Here is an 18,651-nt window from a genome sequence, read left to right as displayed (position 1 = left end):
GGCGATGGAGTCCAGTCTCGCTTCATTGAGAATCCATCAGTACATTTTATGAAATGGTTTTCAGAATCTGGTTTGCTGGAAACGAATGACTGTCCTCAACACAAAACACTCATGATACAAATGGGACATGCATTTGGTCTCATCTGTTTCCTGCATTTCTAGAATATTTGTAAATAATTGCACACTATTTTTAGTACCCCTTTACAATACTCCCTCCCCTCCTCATCCCCCCTCATTCTTTCTCCATTTCTTCTCTGTGCTGGTTTCAGTTACCTCTGTTGCTTGGGGGTTGTTTGGCCTGCCCATGCTGACCCCTGCTCTGTTACTGATCACAAACTTAATTGGACAAGGTCAGATGGAAGAGGAGAACTGTTACCTGCCTGGGGAACAGCTGCTTTGTCCTGAAGTCTCCTCTCCCCTTTATGCTGAATTGGCTGGGGCAATGTTCTTCAGCTCAGCTCTGCTTCTCATCCATTGGGACTGCTGATGGTTGACTGAAAATGCATCACAGCCCTTGTGCAGAGGCCAGCAGGCCTGGGGACAAATTCAGTGCTTGAATTCTGTCCCCCTGAGCTGCACCTCTGTCTGTTAGTGATGAATTTGGCTTTTGTTGCTTGATGCAGCTTCTTGCAGTATGTACCTACTTGTGTAGCTGTTGTGTGGCTGGGTGCTGAAGCAGTGCTGAACCTTCAGGTGGAAGCTTGCTGTAAAAGCAGACCTTATGTTAAGCCCAAGACACAGAAATCTCAAGCCTCTGACACTGTCTTGCTTAAGTCTTGCTGTTTCTCATCATGTTCTACTTTCATCCTGTGTTTTTTGTATGTAGCATGAACTTGTAGACTGGAAAGCTAAAAATGCCTTCCAAGTGTAAACCCCAAAGTGAAAATATCCCAGGCAAATATTCATGTAGAGAAAATAGCAAACTGATACTTAAATTCTTTTTTATTGCTATTTAACTCTGCTATTCCTTGACTTAATTGTAACAGAAGCAATCACAGTCACAACTTTGGATGGGATTAGTCACAGCTAGGCACTCAGACTTTGGATTTTTGGCCACTGAATGATTGTCATCAGCTACCCACAGGAAAGCTTTACATAGAAGCAGAGAGAAGAGCAAAACTGTTCAATCTGCTTTCAAAGTCACAGAAATGCAGCCTGCTCCTGGTGGGCTTGGCGGGCAGGAACTGTTTTGGGAATTATTTGTTTAATTTAATAGAAAGCATCCTGTTGTAAGAATCCCACTGATCCCAACTGCAAGGGTAAGACAAACTGCTTCTAATTGAAACCATAGAGGGCTTTATAGCTCCAGCCCAGCATTCCTTGTTGCCCAGTGCACGGCAGATGAGGAGCACAGTGTAACCATCTGGTGCCTTCTGTGGTAAATGGAGTTTGTGAGCCCTCTCCAAGCAGAGGCATTGCAGCAATCCAGTCTGGAGGCAGGGACACGAGGGGATCTATGGGATGCTGATGGCTCCACACTGCAGCAGGGTACTGCAAACAAACACTTCTGTGCAGAGCCCCTTGCATGTGGATAACCTGCCTCTTTCAGTCAGCTAGAGTCCTGGGGAGAAAAGATGGGGCAAAGAAATGAGCCCTGTTCTGAGCTGTTCTCTGCTTCCCTCTTGTTCAGACTGCCCTGCTGAGATGGGAAGCTGGTGGAATATTGACTGGTGTTCAGAGAGTTCAGCTTCCTTTGTGAGAATGGCAAGGCAGGTGACAGACACTGAAAGGCCTTTCATAGGTGTTCAGCACATGAAACACTGCTTGCCTAATCTTAGCTTGAAATCTTCTGTTCAAAGAAACATTGTGTGTCTAGTGTAGGGAGAAGGAGAGGGAATTATGGTGCTTTTTCAACAGAAGTTTTTTTTCTAATAATCCCTCTCTCCTCTGCTGCTTTCGAGCAGCCTTTCTTATGTTTGAAGCTGTAAGGTTTAAATTAAAGAGGGACATTGTCTGCTGTAGGCAGCTTTTGGAGCCTGCTGCAGCATTGTGCTGCTGCACTGCTCCTCCTAAAGCATCCCGGTCTCTCCATCTCCCTGCATTCCCCCAGCCAGGTTGTTCAGCTGCTCTTCTGATCTTTCCTTCCCCAGTAGCAGATGTGCTGGAGGATCAGAAGGGAAGAATTCAGAGGTAAATGTGTTCCCACAAAACAGATCCCTCTGTTTTACTCAGAGGTAAATGATTCCCTCTGTCAGAAACCCAATTGCTGGCAAGGGAGACGTGGAGATGCTGGTTACATCTTGATTGTGGAGGATGGCAATGATACCTCAGGGCTCTGTCTTCTCAGGGTGTTGAGCCCCAAAGGAAATGAAGTGTAACCCATCCTGTTTGCTCACTCATGGCCTGAGCCATGCCTCCCCAGTCCATCTGTGCATGGAGCCCATTCCTCCCCTCTGTCCCATGTGCCACCCTCACTGCCACACTTGGGCTTGAGACATCCTGGGGAGCCTTGAGTCAGGATGTGTCACTGCCAGGCAGAAGAGAAGGAAGGGTTTAGCACTGCAGATTTAACTTTCAAGTTTTGATCATTGGCTTAGTTAGCTTTCAAGTGAGTTGTACTTTGGAAACTTGCTGAACAAGCTGATTGACCCCAGCTGCCTTTGGGGCACACAGAACAAACATGGACACACAGGCAGATGCCTCACTTAGACTTGTCCAGGTTGAATTCATCCTTGGGGCTGCATCCTGCTGTCTGTGATGCTCCCAAGGGTGGAGTTAGGTCTAGTTGTTAGTTGCTTTGTCTTTCCAAGGATATCAGTGTAAATGTCTCAACCACCTCGTGCTTGGTTTTGCCCAGTATCTCCTCTTCCTGTGCTCCTGGATGTTTCTTGATGCCCCATTTGTATTTCAGTGTTGCTGATCTTAAAGCTTAAGAATGGTGCATGGTCTCTCCTTTGCTGTGTCTTGATGTTTTATCATCTATGGAGTATTTTGGTTGTTCTTTTATGTCAGCCTCTTCCTTAGCTTGCAGGTAGAAACCTTTTTGCAGGCCAAAAGCCAAATTCAATATTGCTGTTTCCAAGCAGTGCTTTTTGCAGAAGAATAAGAAACCCAAACTTGCATACACTTAGAGCAGTGTTTTCAAGTTCCTTCCTATACTCATAAGATTTGAATTTCTGACAAAATGGAAGCTTTTTCTGTGGACTAAAGTGGCTGCTAAAAGAGTCCTTGGATTGCTAGTGTTGAATCAGTGGTGCTGCTTTGGACTCTACCTGTCTCAGCCCGGGGACCTGAGTGTGAAGCTTTTAGGGTATCATGAGGCAGCCTGAGGTCCCCTCCTGGGTGTGAGGGACTGGCTGATACCAGGAGGGAGGAGGGGAAAATGCTTCCAGGACACCTGTAAATCCCTGCAGTTCCGTGCTGAGGGTTTGATGTTAATTAGCCAGCAGGCAGCATAATGTGTTGCAGTTCCCTTGGCTTGCTGGTTTCAGAAAGGGCAAAATCTTCCAACAGAGCAAAGAAGGGGCTGTTGGAGGGGCAGCAAACTGAATGGAACGACGATAATTTTATGCAAATTGGACTTCAGTAGCAGATTCAGCTTGGCTGAATCACAGAGGGAGCAGGAGAATAAGGAGAGAAAGAGGGAGAGGAAAAACTCAATCAAAATGTATGGTTTGAGGCATGTTTCACAGCCTTCTGTTTAGACTCTTCTACAGAAATGAAGAAACATAAGAGGAATGCCACTGGTCACAGCCAGTGGAATTGCTCTTTCTCCTGTGGTACTGCTGTTAATAACTACAAGTGGGTTATTCAGCAGACCTCTGCTGATTCTGCTTTGCTGCCTGATTTCAAAAGCTTTGCCCTGTGCTGGCACTCAATCACAGCTGGAGATAACCAGTGGTGCTTTGCATGCATTGCCATCATTTTCATAGGGGAGAGCTCGTGTTTAAAAGAGAGGGGGAAAAAAAAAAAAAGGGAGGGGCAAGGGAGAATGGATTCAAACAGGAGGTGCAGAGGGGAGCTAAGAGGATTTCTGTTATCTGGAGCAGAAGGAGTAATTGTAACAGTAGAGTTTGCACTGGTATGGAGCAGATTCCTAGTGAGATCAGCTTCCCTGGTCAAGAAGCCTTTTGAAAAGTTCAAAAGAGACAGAAGGGCTGGGGCTGGGGTGGTGAGAGGGTTTCTGAGCCTGTGCTCAGCTGCATGGTGCTGGCTGTGCCTTCAGCAACTCCCCACACCTTGCAGCCAGGGTCCCACTTGTGGGTGCTGCAGAGGTGCAGTCAGGGAGAGGCCTGGAATGCCTTTTGTGCTGCAAATATCAAACCTTTACCTCTTTGTGCATTTGAGGGACAAGTGACCGTGCAGCTCCTGATGGGAAAAAGCCCTGGAGATGCAAACCCAGCCCTGCAATGTGCAGCTTGAAGAGTGTTCCTGGCTTCCCTTCTGACATCTCCAGCCACTGGGCTCTTTGTTTCCCTCATTGCAATTCCTCCCATGGTTTCTTCAGCTCTGTACTGTGTGGCTGGGGACCAGTTCCTGCAGCAAGGCAACAGGGTGCCTTTTTTTGAGGCAGAAAGGAACATTTGTTGTGCTGGGGTTTTTTTTCCTGCCTGTTTTCTGAAAGTGTTCCAGTGACTGCCACACGAGTGTACCAGGTGTAGGAACTGCCAGTCCTCTCCAGACTGTTTTTTCCAACTGAAGTAGATCACATGCAGCTTTCCTACCATTTGCCAAGCTAAAAAAAAAACCAAAGCAGTCTCAACCCCTTGAGGCCTTGTGGCCCTTTCAGTCCTGCCCACAGGCTCTGCAGCACAGTGTTTCACCCCACTGCATCCAAAAAAAAAATTTCTTATTTAGGCCATCTGATGCCTTCTCCTGCATGGTTTGAGGAGATCATGGGAACTTTTTGTGCCTCTAGGTGTAGTGCACCAGACACAGAACCTTGTAGTGAACATGGTTCTGCTATGACAAAAAATGGTCAGTGGTGGAAATACCCTGGTCTTCCAATACTATTAAGACTTCATGCCCAGTAACTTGGGGTCTTGCCTATGTGCAAGGATGGTAAGAAAGTCTGTGATTTCATCTGCTACAGCTTTCTGCAGAGAAGGGGAGAGTGAATGACCAGTTACATGCTCCCTGAAGTTTTGCTTTCAGTCTTTTCATGTTTGCTAACCCCTTTGCACAAGCCTCCACTGTGTGGTTTTTGGGTTTTTTTCCCCAATTTATCCTTTACATGGTTTTGAATGTCAGATCACAGCAATTTCTACATCTTGCAATGAGCAATACACTACCTTGTGCTTTCATGAATGTAGCTAGGAGGGGCTAAACTGTGCTGTTCTTATGCTGCTATGAAAATGTGTCCTTCACCTTCTTTCTGTGCATCACTGAGCCTTTAGTCTGCATGAAGAATGTGGAGAGTTGAATTGGTGTTCTAAAAAGAGCTGTCAATTTTGTCCTATAACTTGCCTTAAGTTCTGCTTGTTCGTTTTGGTATCCCAGGCCTCAAATGCTGGAAATGCAAAGCATTACCTGGTGTTTGTGTGTTTGCTTTATTCCTGTGTTGTTGTGGAGCCAGTGCGTGGGCTGCAGCTTGGCTGGGAGGAGCTGGCTCCTTTCCCTCCACCTCTTGCAACCTCCTGTGGGATACGGTGGCTTTTTTTTCACCTGCCCTTCTGTCAGGGAGTGCAGTCCCCTGGCTCTCCTCGTGCTGGTGCTTGAATCAGAGGTGCTGTAGCAATGCAGAGTACCTTGCAGACCCTGTGGGGTTTCCTGGGGGCTGCTCTTTGCATGTGATGTGTGTGCTCTGTGCTCATCCCCTTGGCAAGCAAATTCAGGTGGTGGGTTCCTTCTCAGGGTCAATGAAATTTAATTTTGCCTAATACCTAATGGGTGACAAATTCTGGTTTAGTGAATTGTAAACTTGTAGCTGGTCTGTGTATCAGCTTAATTGTAATTCTTTATTATGGCTTTCACTAACCAATCTGTAACTAACTGTGGTTGTTTAATTACAGAGGGAACATCCCCACGCTAAACAGGTATGGTACTTGTCATCTTTTAAAATTTGAAATGACAGACTAGAAAGAAGTAGCCTAATACTTGATGTTTTAACATGTTTTGTTTTAGTGCCCTTACCTTTACTTGGGAAGTTCTCTAACATAATTCAGTTCTCTAACATAATTCCTGCCCTTTTCCTCTCCCTTTGTCTAAAACATGTTTTCAGCTTTCCTTTACCCTTTTGAAAAAGCTTTGCATGTTGCAATCTTTAAAATTAAATTTGCCAGGTGACTCAGCTCACCTGCAGTATGGTGCACAGTCAACTTCCAGCAGAATGCTGGTTCTAGGGTCTCTTTTGGAACTGGATTCCTGGCTGTTGACCCTCTGGTAGGGTGTCACAGCAGAACAGGCAGTTGCTCCTGGCTGGTAGTGAACCTGGTGCTGCTCTGGTTTCTTGCAGCTAGCTTAGAATTTGTTGAGGCTGTCTCACCTCCCTCACACCATAGATGAATCTACATCTCAAACAGCTGACAGCATGTTTTGTTGTGTGTTGAACACTAATTTTTCCTCCCGTGTCTCAGTTGAAAAGTATTTCTTGTTTTAAATAATACATGAAAAATGTCTGCTGTCTTTCTGTTTACTTACTTGTTCTGTGGTATTTTTTGTATTAGGTGTAAGAAATGTACACCAAGGCATGTCCTGAAAAATTTTTTCTTTCAAAACGGGAATACCTATTATTTGTTACTGCTTACAGGCCTATTTAGGGACAAATGGTAAAAATGGGCTTGAAAGTCTCATGGCTCTTAATCAGAGAGAAATTATAGAAATGTAGAGTGACTTTAAACACAGAGAGCTATTAATCACCCTGATGCTACTTTAGACTTGGTCACAATAAACTTAGGACCAGATCACAGTGGTTTTCTCTATGTGGAAAGAAAGCAGTCTGGGTGCAGTGGTGAGGAGCAGTGTCAGGAATCCACAGGGTGGTCCCAGCCCTGCAGCAGGCAGCTCTGCTGGGCCTGTCCTGGGACACTGGGGGCTGATCCAGCTCCTCAGCCCCTGTTTGGCTTTACAGATTGTGACCAAGCACGTGCTGTGCTGAATCAGCACCCTAATTTTCTTTTTTCCCCATATCCTTTTGCCTCCTGTTGTGGCACCCGTTGGGGAGGACAGAAACTTAACTTTGTTAATGTCTTCCTGAGCCCCTGGGAGAGCAAAGCAAGTGTGAGTGCTCTGTTCCTGTGCCACTGAGCTCTGCTGGGCCCCAGCTCAGGGGTTCTGTCTCTTCAGAGCAAGCTTGAAGGTCTCACCATGTTGCAGGGAGCTTTTGAAGTAGGTCCCAGAGAGAATTAAGATGACGACTCCATAGCACAGTTCAGAAATTGGAAATAATTATTGCAGAGAAGACAAAGCCCAGCTCTAGGAGCTAAGGAAAGGCTGTCTAGTTGCATGCTTTTTTATTCACTGTGTGAGAAACTTTCTCTGCTAGTCTTGACCCATAACACTGTGGGTCTTCAAAAAAGAAGGTTATAACAGCTCAACACCCCCAGACCACATGCTGTCTTGTCAATGAGTAGGGGGAGTTGCAACGTTTTTAAAGCATGGATTAAATAAAATGGAGGAGCACATGAGTTAGCATGACCAGAAAAAATGTGGAAGCAATAAGATAATATGGCTTGGTACACTTCAGATTAATTTGTAGCAATTTACTAAGTCTTTAAAGTGTCAAAATTATTGCTGCCAGTATTCCACCTGTAGAGCAAAACAAACGTACGGGGGGAAGAACACATTCAGCTTTGCATAGTTATAATTCATCTGTCATCTCAAGATAAAAGGGTTGTAGCCTTAATTCCTGGCTCTTTGCTGTTCCTGGCCACTGGGAGAAGGCCCAGGGAAGGGCACTCAGGGCACAGAGCCAGGGAGTCCCCCAGCACTGCAGGGACTCCGGGGAGGCAGCACAGCAGCACTTGTGCTGCATGAACCTCCACGCTCCTGGCAGGCAGAGCTTCTTCCACTGGTGTGCTTCTCTTCCTTCCCCCTGCTAACTCTGATCTTCTTGAATTGCTGTTTAGAATGTCCTTCTCTTCCAACCTCAATCACTACGGGATGGTCCATGTAGCAAGTGTCAGTGATGTGCTGCTGGACAACTCCTTCACTCCCCCGTGCCAGCGGATGGGCGGCATGGTCTCCTTCCGCACCTTTGAAGACTTTGTCAGGTAGGTGGGGAAGGGGGGTGATTGTTTGTGTTGCCAGCTTGCTAGGGAGTCCTAAATGGAGCTGGAAAAACCTTTGCTTTGTCTATAGTCAGGTTTAAGCTGGCCCTGAGCTCGTTTGCTAAGTTTCTGGAGTTTCGGGTGGAAGTTTGTTTGGATCCCCTTGTCCGTCTCCTTGAGATAACTGGAATTCAGACTGCTGTAGGAGCAGTTTGCAGGCAGAAGGATCAGCATCTTGGATTTCTGCTGATTGGCCATCACTTGCAAACGTGCTGATTTCTTCTAATGCTTTTCTTCATGCGTATGCATGTGGGAGGATGTGTTCTTGATGTTTTCAACTTCCTAGGGGTGGGCAAAAACCCCAGCAGAGCCCATAGCAGTCATGAGGGCTGCAACCATCAGATCTCTGAGAAATATTGGTAGATCCAGGCTCTGCTTTGGTTTGAGGGGTGGAAGAGTTACTGCCTCCTCATCTTTTGAGTTTCAGGCCTGCAAAGGGAAGAAGGAGTCCTTTGGTCTCCCTCCCCTCCTCAGCACCATGATTTGTGGGTCTGAGTGCTGAATGCTCTCAGCCTGCTAGCAGCAGCTTGGAGGTGACTGGTGTTCCTCTGGTGTGTTTCAGAATCTTTGATGAAGTGATGGGTTGCTTCTGTGACTCTCCTCCCCAGAGCCCAACCTTCCCTGAAGCTGGCCATGCTTCCTTGTATGATGAAGACAAGGTACAGTGGGGTTTTTTTCTCTTGAGATTGCTCTCAGGTTGGAAATACAAGGCATGCAGTGTGCTGCAGTGGCTGCAGGCCAGACACTTTTCACTAATTTGAGTGCTGGAAGCAGGAGTTAAAAGCTTTTTGTATTTCTGTATGATTTGTTTGCTTGTTCCACAGCAGATGATTCCAAGTAGGTGGCCATTTTCTGACTCTGTTCAAAAACTGTGTCTAAATCTCCTACTCTCCATGTAAATTGAGTTTGTAGCTTTTAACATCAGCAGAATTAGTGGGTCCATTGCATAACTCAGAGTTTAGACCCCTAGTTGGGTTTCCAGACCTCCTCTGGGCATTGGACTTTTGGAACTGCATATTCAGCTGCCATATTTTCTGTCTTCTATGTTGCTTCCTGATTCTTCCCTCTATCCTGCCTTTTAGAACTGTTTTTAGGAGGAAAAGATGAGATGAAGCTCTCAATTTCTGCATCGGTGTGGAGAACAGGTGCAGAGGAATAAATACTTATTTTGTAATTTCTTAGAGCTCTAAAGTAATTGATGCTTCCACATTACTTCATTTAGTTGTAGATAGGAAAACACACATTGTTTTGCTCCTACACTTGGATTTCACTTAATTTCATTACCTTTCTTGATGCCCAAGTCCTGTAATGTCCTGCCTGTCCTCATCTTGTGAAGAGAGGTCCTGACCTTGCATTCTTTCTGCATCCTAATGAAGCACACTTGAGTTAACCAAGTCAGATGTGGCTGCCAGAATTGAATTCTCCAGATGAAGCTCCAGTTTGCTCTTTGTGGACATTAACTCTTATTGCTCTGAAATCACAAATTTAGGAAGCTGCTTGGTTTAGGATTTCCCTCACAGTTTTCCTTGGCTTGCAGCATGCTTTGCTGAGGTCATTTTTCCCAAAGGCATCTGTGTGCCAGAGGTGCTTTTGGGGAGCTCTTTTGAGAACACCCAGGTGTTAAGTTGTTAACAATTTATTTATGGGGAATATTTTCTTTAAATTGCAGACTTCCCGTGAGGAGCCCATTCACATTCTTAATGTTGCTATTAAAACTGACAGTGATGTTGATGATGATGGGCTGGCAGCCATGTTCAGGGAGTTCACACAAAGCAAGGTAAGTTGCCTTGATTCTCTCCAGAACTATGGTTGTTCATGATGCTTCTGGCTGCTTTGGGAAAAATCAGTATGTTCCTCATCTGTTTGTTTTTCAAAACAAACACATGCAACAGTTACATCTTTGTTTTATTCCATCTAAAACCTCACCACCTCTTTGGCTGGATGTAGCTGCACCTTTCTGAAGCCTCTGGGTGATAGTTTCCCTTTGCATTGCATTCTGATCCATCAGGTCAGGATTTCTTCCCTTTAATTTTTGATAAGGTACAAGACCTTTTCAGTCTTTAAACACATCGGGTCAATCTTTACTATCTCTGTCCAGAAAATGTGCTGTATCCCACTCCCTGGTGGTAAAGTTGTGATATGAGTAACAGGGGTATGAAAAGTGACATTAAAATGGGATTAACATTCTATATTGTGGCAGTCTGAATGTAATTAATATTTATTGGTGGTGGTGGTGTGCTGAAGCATGCCCCTGGCACAACTGGAACTGCTTTGGTAGGTGCTGTTGCTCCTTCCTAAGTATGGGGTACTCTTGAGAGTACCAGATATGAGTGCTGTGGTCAGTTGTGAGACACCGTGGGGTGGGGGTGGCCTCCTCATGAGGCCTCACTCTGGTGCCTGCCTGAAAATTTGCTTTTTTAACTTCATTTCCCAGTTAAAAATTTTTTTTTTTTAAACTTCATTTCCCAGTGTGGAATGTGGTGATACATCCTGCAGAAACCAGGGCTTCCAAAAAGGGGCTGGGGCCCCTGTGACTTCTGCAGCTCCCTGTCTCTTTAAGCAAAGAAAAGAATCAAACAGAAAAATTAAAACTAGTTCTGCTTTTCATCTGCTTGATCATGCTCCAGGCATTTTCTGGGAGGGGGTAAAAAAGAAATAAAGGGAAAAAAAAAAATTCCGAAACACATTAAACTATCAAATAGGTTGATCCAAATTGTCCAAATAATCTTCCAGTCCCAGCATGTTGTGTGTGGTTTTTTTAATAGAAATTAGGATCATATACTTGTAAATGACTTGTGGAGGAGATTGAGGCAGTCAGTGCAAATGGAGTTTCTCCAGGTGCTGATGGCTAATCGCTCTGTAATAGCTGTGGACTTGCTGTGAGACCCACATTATTACCATGTAATCAGAATCCTGTTGCTATGCTGTTATTGTCTGCCACTTGTGGAATTTTAAAAGCAATAACAATTTTTGCTTTTTAAATCATGGCATTATTAAAGTTATTTTCTTCCTCTTGCCATGAATATAGTCACTGATGCTCATTTTCAAAGGGCTTAACCTTAGTAAAACATTTCAGTCTGTGCTGAAAGGGGTTGTTTTGTCCCTGGTCGAGCCAAGTTCTTATTTCTTTTCTTTTTTATTTTTTTTTTCGTTGCTTTTAAACTGGAGAAAGGAGGAGAAAGGAAAAACTTTCAGAAAGAGGAGCAGAATTTTGAGGTCTTGACAGTTTAAAAGATCAGTGGTGTGGCAAATACTGCTGGCAGCACTCATTTGAAATGTGCCTTCGTGGCATTCGATAAAGAAGCAGCCAGAATGGAATCTTCTCTTATCTAGTTGAAAAAACCCCTCAGTAACACGTATCATTTCTCACCTTTGCAGTTTTGACACCTCTATGCTCTGGTCTGGCTTGTCTGTGTGCTTATTGTGCCATAATCAAGTAGCTGCTCTATGTTTCCTTGGCTTAGCTCCTTTAAAACTCCTTTTCCATCATTTTCAATGGCCTTGCCCTGTCTGCGCTCTGCTCCCTTCAGACCCTTGCAAAAAAGAACATCTTGCTTTGGCAAATGAACAAGAGTATTTGTTGCAAGACTTGGAAATGACTCTTGTGCTTTCTTTGTTGGTGAGGCTCAGCTGGAATATTCTGGTCTTGTGATCTGGCTCCTTACCTCTCCAGATGTGATGTATTTGTGTGTGTGCCGTGAGACGATCAGCGGATGAGAGACCTCAGCTGTGAGGGGGACTGACAGCTTCCAGCATGGCTGCAGGAGGATCCAGAGAGCTTTTCAGTTCATATAAGACTTTGACCTGGTTTTGATGTGTTCTTTGTCTGTTAATCCAGTCACCTGATTCCCTCCTTGCCTTTTTACAGAAATCAGTCCTGATTGAACACGGGATTCGGAGGCTGACTTTCCTTGTAGCACAAAAGGTACTTTGATATCTCTCCTGCTGCTCAGAATTCTTGGGTTCCTAGCTCAGAGAAGCATTGACATTTGATGTTTTTTTTTTTTCCAAATTAAATGCTGTATTAACTGTATTTATTTTTCTCTTCACTGTTTTTGTTCTCTAAATTTGGAGATGGTTTTGATGAATTCGCTTAAGAAAATTAATTTACAATTGTAAACAATCTTGACACCTCTTGTATTCTTGAATTAATTAATTTTTGATTTTCATCCTAATTGCTAGCTTTCTTCTGCTGTTTTTTTTCTTCTCTTCCTGTGCTTCTATGTTGCGTTTGTAAGGACTTCAGGAAACAGGTCAACTATGAGGTGGATCAGAGATTTCATGTAAGTAAAAAGGGCAGAACGTGGTGGTATTCTTGACCTGAGGCCAGGAGACACAGGAGTGACTCAGGATTTGGATCTTGGTCAGGAATTTAATGCCAGCATTGGTCTCAGAGTTAAGTGAAGTATTTAAACAAACAGCTGACTTCAAACACAGGAGTGGACTTTTGAGTTCAGGGAGCCATTCACATGCTGAAGTCACTCTTGTTACCTGGCTGAGCTCATGACTGCCACATTAATAAAGAACTTGTTTGGTCCAGTACTGTTTTCTGTTCTAAAATATAATCGTAGAATTAAACCTTTGTGTTTCTTATGTAGTGTGGTGATTTCTTTAGGCTTTTCAAATAACTTAGAAGAGTAATTGAAGTGACTTGCTAAATTTTGCAGAATGGCTTAGTGGTGTGGAACATGTTTGATGCTCTTACTGCTATGGATTACTGCTTTCCCCAGGGCTTGGGCATCAGTGAGGGCCAGTTTAGCCTTCCTGTGGCAATGTAAGGCACAAACCAGATTTTTATTCCTTGTGTATTTATCTGCTTTACAATTCTGGAAGTTATTAGGGGTCTTGACAGTGCAGGAAAATCTGAACAAATGTGGGTATCACAAATGGGGATGGCTGCCCACAGTACAGATACAGACACCCATCAACAGCTGAGGTAGGAAACTGGACTCTTTTGGGACCCTGAGCAAGAAAGTTGAGGCTATAGATTTTTAAAAAAGGAAGTCATAGAGAACTGAATTGATACTGGAGGACATAACATAGGAGTCTCTGGAATAAACACTGCTCCATGTGTCAGTGGTCAGAAAGGAGCCACAGGATAAAAGGAGTCATTGCAAAAAGCCTGGCCTGAGCTGCCATTTGGAGTGATGGTTTGACAGGATGCTCCTTGTTCCTGAGCCAGAGGAGGCAGCCTGGGATGTCAGCTGTCTGCAAAGTTTCTAGAGTACCTCTGGGATCCTTTGTGAGTGTCAGTGTTTATTACCATCTCCTATTCTGTTTATTACTGGACCAACTATTAACTTAGCCAGGGCCTGGGCTTGGGTTTGTTTTTGTTTTAATTACAGTCTATATAATTAGTTCCCAGCATGTTGAAGTAATAGAGAGTTGCTCCAGCAAGCTTCCAATTTCCTCATCTCATTAGGTTTTTAACGTGATTATTAGTATAATAATCAACTATGATGATTTCTGTTGTAGCTTTTCACATTCTGCAGTTTGCAGGGTGTCTTGATTGGCTAATTTAGGCAAATTATTTTGATTGTCTTGATGATGGTTGGTTGATTAGAACACAGCAGGGGTATAATTCTTCTGCCTAGGAAATGGAGCACTCTTTTGGATTTTGGTACCAGAGCACAGAGAATTTTTGTGTGTGTGCACATCTAATTATTATATTTGCCCACAACTCTAGTCAAATGCCTTGGAAGCAATTACATCAGTGATAGAATGAGCATGGATGATGTGAGGAGAAATTGGCAGCATGCAGAGGAGGGACAGGTAGGAGGGCCTGGAAGGGAGGAAACATGGCAGTGGTTGTTTTCTTGGAGTACAGTTGATGTTTGTAGGCTCACCTAATACTCCCATTGCCTGAATTTTCAGGCAGGAGTTCCTGTACCATTGGCTGTCTGAAGACACAGGCAAACAGAGTTCAGTTTGCTCAGCTGAGAGTTGTCAGGTGAAGTTCTGGAGACTGGTTTTTGTAGGAGGAGAGGAAGATGACTACCTGGAAGGTGAATTCTGGCTTTAAAAGCTGTGTTGCTCAGTGGAGTCCTGTGCTCCAGCACTGGGGCACTTAACCAAGCTTGGGCTGCACTTCTTTCATTGGTACTGAGGTGCCACTCAGAAGTTCAGTGACTTCAGGTCAGATCCCTTTTATTTTTTTTTTCAGTAAGACAGTTGTGACAAGCTGTCTATGCTCTCTATTTTATCTATTCAGTAACCCAGAAAACTAATCATACTTGGGGTACTTTTGTAGAGAACTATTTAATGCATGAGGGTAAAGTTACGTGATTACAATTCATGGTTTTCCTTGGGAACAGAGTATTTCTAGCAGTAATAGTATGAAAAGAGCAGTAGAATACAGATGATTATTGTGTGTGCATCTGCTTACATAATGGAGTGTTGCTGTCATTGTATGGCTCCCAAATGTTTCCACAGTAATCATGGTCATTATTGAACCAGATGAAATTTCCCACTACTGTCTGGACAGTTCCATGTTATTGTCTGCTAATAATTGACAATAATAATCAAAAGCCAATCAAGTAGCATCTACTGCATTAGCAGATGGGTTTAAACGACCTCTGCTGCCTTCTTGAGGGTAACTTGATTTTCCACCATCTTTTCTGATGTAGAAAAAGTAGCTTGTAGCAACTTCTGCCATCTCCTCTGCTGTGGTGCTGCCCCAGATCTGGCCTGTGAGCACTCTGGGTAGATAAGTGACTTATTTTGGAGGGCTAACATCACTGCTTTTATTTTCTGACAGAGAGAATTTCCAAAGTTCTTCACGTTCCGTGCCCGGGATAAGGTAATTTGTATTTTCTTAATACTTTCCCTAAGTGCTGGCTTTATCCTTCTTTCATGTAGCTGTTCCTTGGGAGTCCAGGAGAACCTTGGGAGGTTCTTCAGCCCAACTTGCATGGGACTTTTTCCTCCCTCACTTGGCTAGCCCACATGTACAGCAGATTATGTCAGTCACAATGATGAGGCTGATATTTGGGGATAAAAATTGGTGCATTTGGAAGCCTGACTGGAAGCCTCTCTTCCTGCAGATTTCAGACACAGTGTAAGAAGAGGGCACTGGAGGCAGCCAAACGATTCAGAACCAAACTTTCTGGCTTCTTTGAAAAAGGGGAATTTGGGGGGAGTGAGTCTGAGATCTTGCTGGTCTGCAGTTTGTGTTCTGCTCTCAGTAGTTCAGCAATTTCACTGCAGCTCTTCATGCCAATGACACAGAAAATTCTGGGTGGGATTAATTTGAATTTTTTTAGTTTTGAAATTAAATATGAAATTTCCCAATGTCTGTGATCTAGTTTTTTCCAACTTCAGTTTCAGCTTCTTTAACCCACCTTCCTCTTTTTCACCCTTTTCTCCCTGTATGATGCTGGGTGCCTCCAGTTTGAGGAGGACAGGATTTACAGGCACCTGGAGCCAGCTCTGGCTTTTCAGCTGGAGCTGAACCGCATGAGGAACTTTGATCTCACTGCCATTCCCTGTGCCAATCACAAAATGCATCTCTACCTGGGAGCAGCTAAGGTTGAAGTGGGAACAGAAGTGACAGACTACAGGTTCTTCGTGAGGGCCATTATAAGGCATTCAGACCTGGTCACCAAGGTGAGTTTGTCACCTGTGCAAGGGCTCTTTTCCAAGAGAGTGTACGAAGCACTGCAGGTCATTCTGTGAACATGCAAACATGTCACCTGCACAGAGCACCTGGAGGCCTGCCCCATCTTTTCTGGCATTGGCTCTGCAGAAGCCTAAATTCTAATTCTCCTGTTCATCAAGGAGATTTTGCTGTGACCCAAATGCATAGTCAGAAGTCCTCGTGTTTGGAGGCAACACTTGTTTCTGTGTGTTTCTCCTGCACTGCTGCAGCAATGGTTTGCCTTGTCTGGTTTGGGATTTGTGCTGCCCTAAATGAGGGCAGCTGTGTGGATCCAGGCAGTGGGGGTGCTGGCTCTGTCATTGTGCTGGATCTGCTTCAGGGCTGCACATCTCCTGAAACTAACATCACCTCTTTTCTCAGTCAAGTCCTTCTGCAGTTTTTCAAACACTGTGTTCTTGGGCTGTGATTTTTGAGTCGAGAGTAAATTATATGTTGACAATGTCTGGCAGGAAGCCTCCTTTGAGTACCTGCAAAATGAGGGAGAACGATTGCTTTTGGAAGCCATGGATGAGCTGGAGGTGGCGTTTAACAACACCAACGTGCGCACTGACTGCAATCACATCTTCTTAAATTTCGTGCCTACTGTCATCATGGACCCATCGAAGGTATCATCTGTCCCCTAGCTCTGAGCTGGTTGGTTTTCCTGGGCTTGACTCACCAGAATTAGATGGGTTTTGGTTGCCTTTTTATGCTGTGTAAGGGGCACCTATTGATTGATTCCACTTTAGTGCAGCTTGGTGAATGAGATGTGGTTTCCAGCAGCCATTTTGTAACAGAAAGCACAAGAAACTGGGGACCAGTATTAAAAGTGGTAACATGAGGGTCAGATGAGTTATTCTACAGATATTGTAGTTCTGCTTTCAGTAAAAAACTTTCAGTAAAGATAGTGGAGTCACATACCTAAGGGATTTGTTTCTCTTCAAAAGCATAGACAGTCTATTTTAGGGAGTTAAGGCAAGCAATTAGTTTCTGTCACATGAGCAACCTGTTTGACTGTGAGGAAAGAAGAAAGCTTTGTGTTTTCTTACAGTCTGTGAATAAATACTAAATGTAAGACTTCAGAGCTAGCAGAGATCACATTTTTAGTGGAGTAGTGCAGTCCTTCGGGCAGCGCATCTCACTTCTTCTACATAAATTAAGGAAAAGTTTATTAAAAATAGGGTTTTTTTTTGAAACTAAATTTATTTTTTTCATTGTGTGTTCGAGATAAACAGATTTAATAAGAAAATAGCTTTAAATACTCTTCTACTGGTTACAAAAGTTCAGATTTTATCCAAATAAAAGAAGATAAACCGTGAACTTAAAAAGAATTTGTAAATTCAGCTACATAAAGTGCTTCATTTTCATTCTCTGGTACAAAACCACAGAGATCAACATTATAAATAAATGAACATTAAGCTTTGTAGATGCATAAATGAAAGTGCTAAGGCATAAAGCATGTTTCTGGTTAGCAGAGCCACCACAAAGAAAGTCCCATATAAACTCTAAAGGCTGCATTTAGTTGGAAATCAGCAATTCCATTCATGGTTGCCAAAAGATGAGAGCTGACCTTTCCTTATGAGAATAACTGAAAGTTTAAAAAGATGAATTGGTTATCAAAATAAGTATCTCTTGCTTGCTGACTTTTAAATCATGATTAAAAATTGGAGGCTTAAATCACTTTGGAGTTAATCCACTCTTGGCGCATCTAAATATCTCTACTTCCCAGGAAGTTCAGAAGAAGCTGGGATACCCAGCCCCTGGAAGTTAGGCTGTCCTCAAATGTGTACCCTGACTTTTCCCTGAGCTCCTGTGGAAAAGAGAGTTTTTGTTTTTTAAAAGAATGTTTAAAAGAACCTATAAATTGCCTCCTTTTAATATGCGCTATTTGCCAATAGCAGTATATTACAAAGTTTAATAGAACACCAGAAGGCCAAGCTCTGAGTAGTAATTGCTTTGTTGATTTAAAGCATGTGTGGTGGAACATGATTATTGTGCACAAAGTGCCCCAGAACTCTTTGTCAAGGATTTCACCTCCCTGCCTTTTGCAGTTGTCAGCTGCGAGCTGTGCGGGCAGGGTGGCAGCGGGAGGGGAAGCAGCAGTGGGCACCCCGTGCTTGGCTGGGCTGGCATGTCCCCTGAGGACAGCAGGATGTGAATCCTGCACTGTCCCTCTCCCTCAGCCTCCCTCAACCCTCTCCTGGTCCCCAGGTTGAGTTCAGTCCCTGTCTCAAGGCTTGTTAGAAGGAGAACAGATGGGCCACCCAGCTCCTCTGACAGCACCGGGCACCTGCTGCCGCTGTTTGGTGGTTCCATCCCTTCTCCTCTGGGATATTCCCAGAGGGTGAATCCCAGACACGCACTGGGGTGCCCGTTTGAGCAGGACTGTAAAAGATGGAAGGGTGACAAAACACTGGGTGTGTCAGAAGGGTGAGGGCAGTTGTTGGTGTGTGTTAAAGATCGAGGAGTCGGTGAGGAGCATGGTGATGCGCTACGGGAGCCGGCTCTGGAAACTCCGCGTCCTCCAGGCAGAGCTGAAGATCAACATTCGGCTGACACCCACAGGGAAGGCAATTCCCATCCGGCTCTTCCTGACCAATGAGTCAGGCTACTACTTGGACATCAGCCTGTACAAAGAGGTGACAGACTCCAGGACAGGACAGGTACGGTCCCCAGGGCTGCGGGGTTTGATGGGTGAATGAGCTGGGGACGCACGCTCTGCCTGAGGAAGCTCCTCTGTGCTTTGGGGTGTTGGCAGGGGAAATAAAATTGCCACTCAGCTCTGCCAAAGGAGGGAGAATGCACAGA

At 44.3% G+C, this 18,651-nt stretch overlaps 1 protein-coding gene across 18 annotated transcripts in view; it reads left to right on the top strand.

The window, feature by feature from the left end:
• The window catches only part of ACACA (acetyl-CoA carboxylase alpha), a 114,609-nt gene that overhangs the window by 45,884 nt on the left and 50,074 nt on the right, over positions 1-18,651 (top strand). For 8 of the 18 annotated variants that reach the window (XM_071765117.1, XM_071765107.1, XM_071765116.1 and 5 more), the window contains 8 exons: positions 8,007-8,150; positions 8,770-8,866; positions 9,877-9,984; positions 12,076-12,132; positions 14,965-15,006; positions 15,597-15,812; positions 16,314-16,469; positions 18,303-18,506. In XM_071765117.1, coding sequence (XP_071621218.1) covers positions 8,007-8,150; positions 8,770-8,866; positions 9,877-9,984; positions 12,076-12,132; positions 14,965-15,006; positions 15,597-15,812; positions 16,314-16,469; positions 18,303-18,506 — 1,024 coding nt within the window. Of the gene's footprint in view, positions 1-5,951; positions 5,976-8,006; positions 8,151-8,769; positions 8,867-9,876; positions 9,985-12,075; positions 12,133-12,445; positions 12,491-14,964; positions 15,007-15,596; positions 15,813-16,313; positions 16,470-18,302; positions 18,507-18,651 lie in introns of all 18 variants that reach the window. The other 10 variants (XM_071765103.1, XM_071765113.1, XM_071765119.1 and 7 more) reach the window with 3 other exon arrangements.

This window comes from Heliangelus exortis, chromosome 21, assembly GCF_036169615.1.
Source record: "Heliangelus exortis chromosome 21, bHelExo1.hap1, whole genome shotgun sequence".
Classification (NCBI taxonomy): domain Eukaryota; kingdom Metazoa; phylum Chordata; class Aves; order Apodiformes; family Trochilidae; genus Heliangelus; species Heliangelus exortis.
This window is presented reverse-complemented; position numbering and strand designations above follow the sequence as displayed.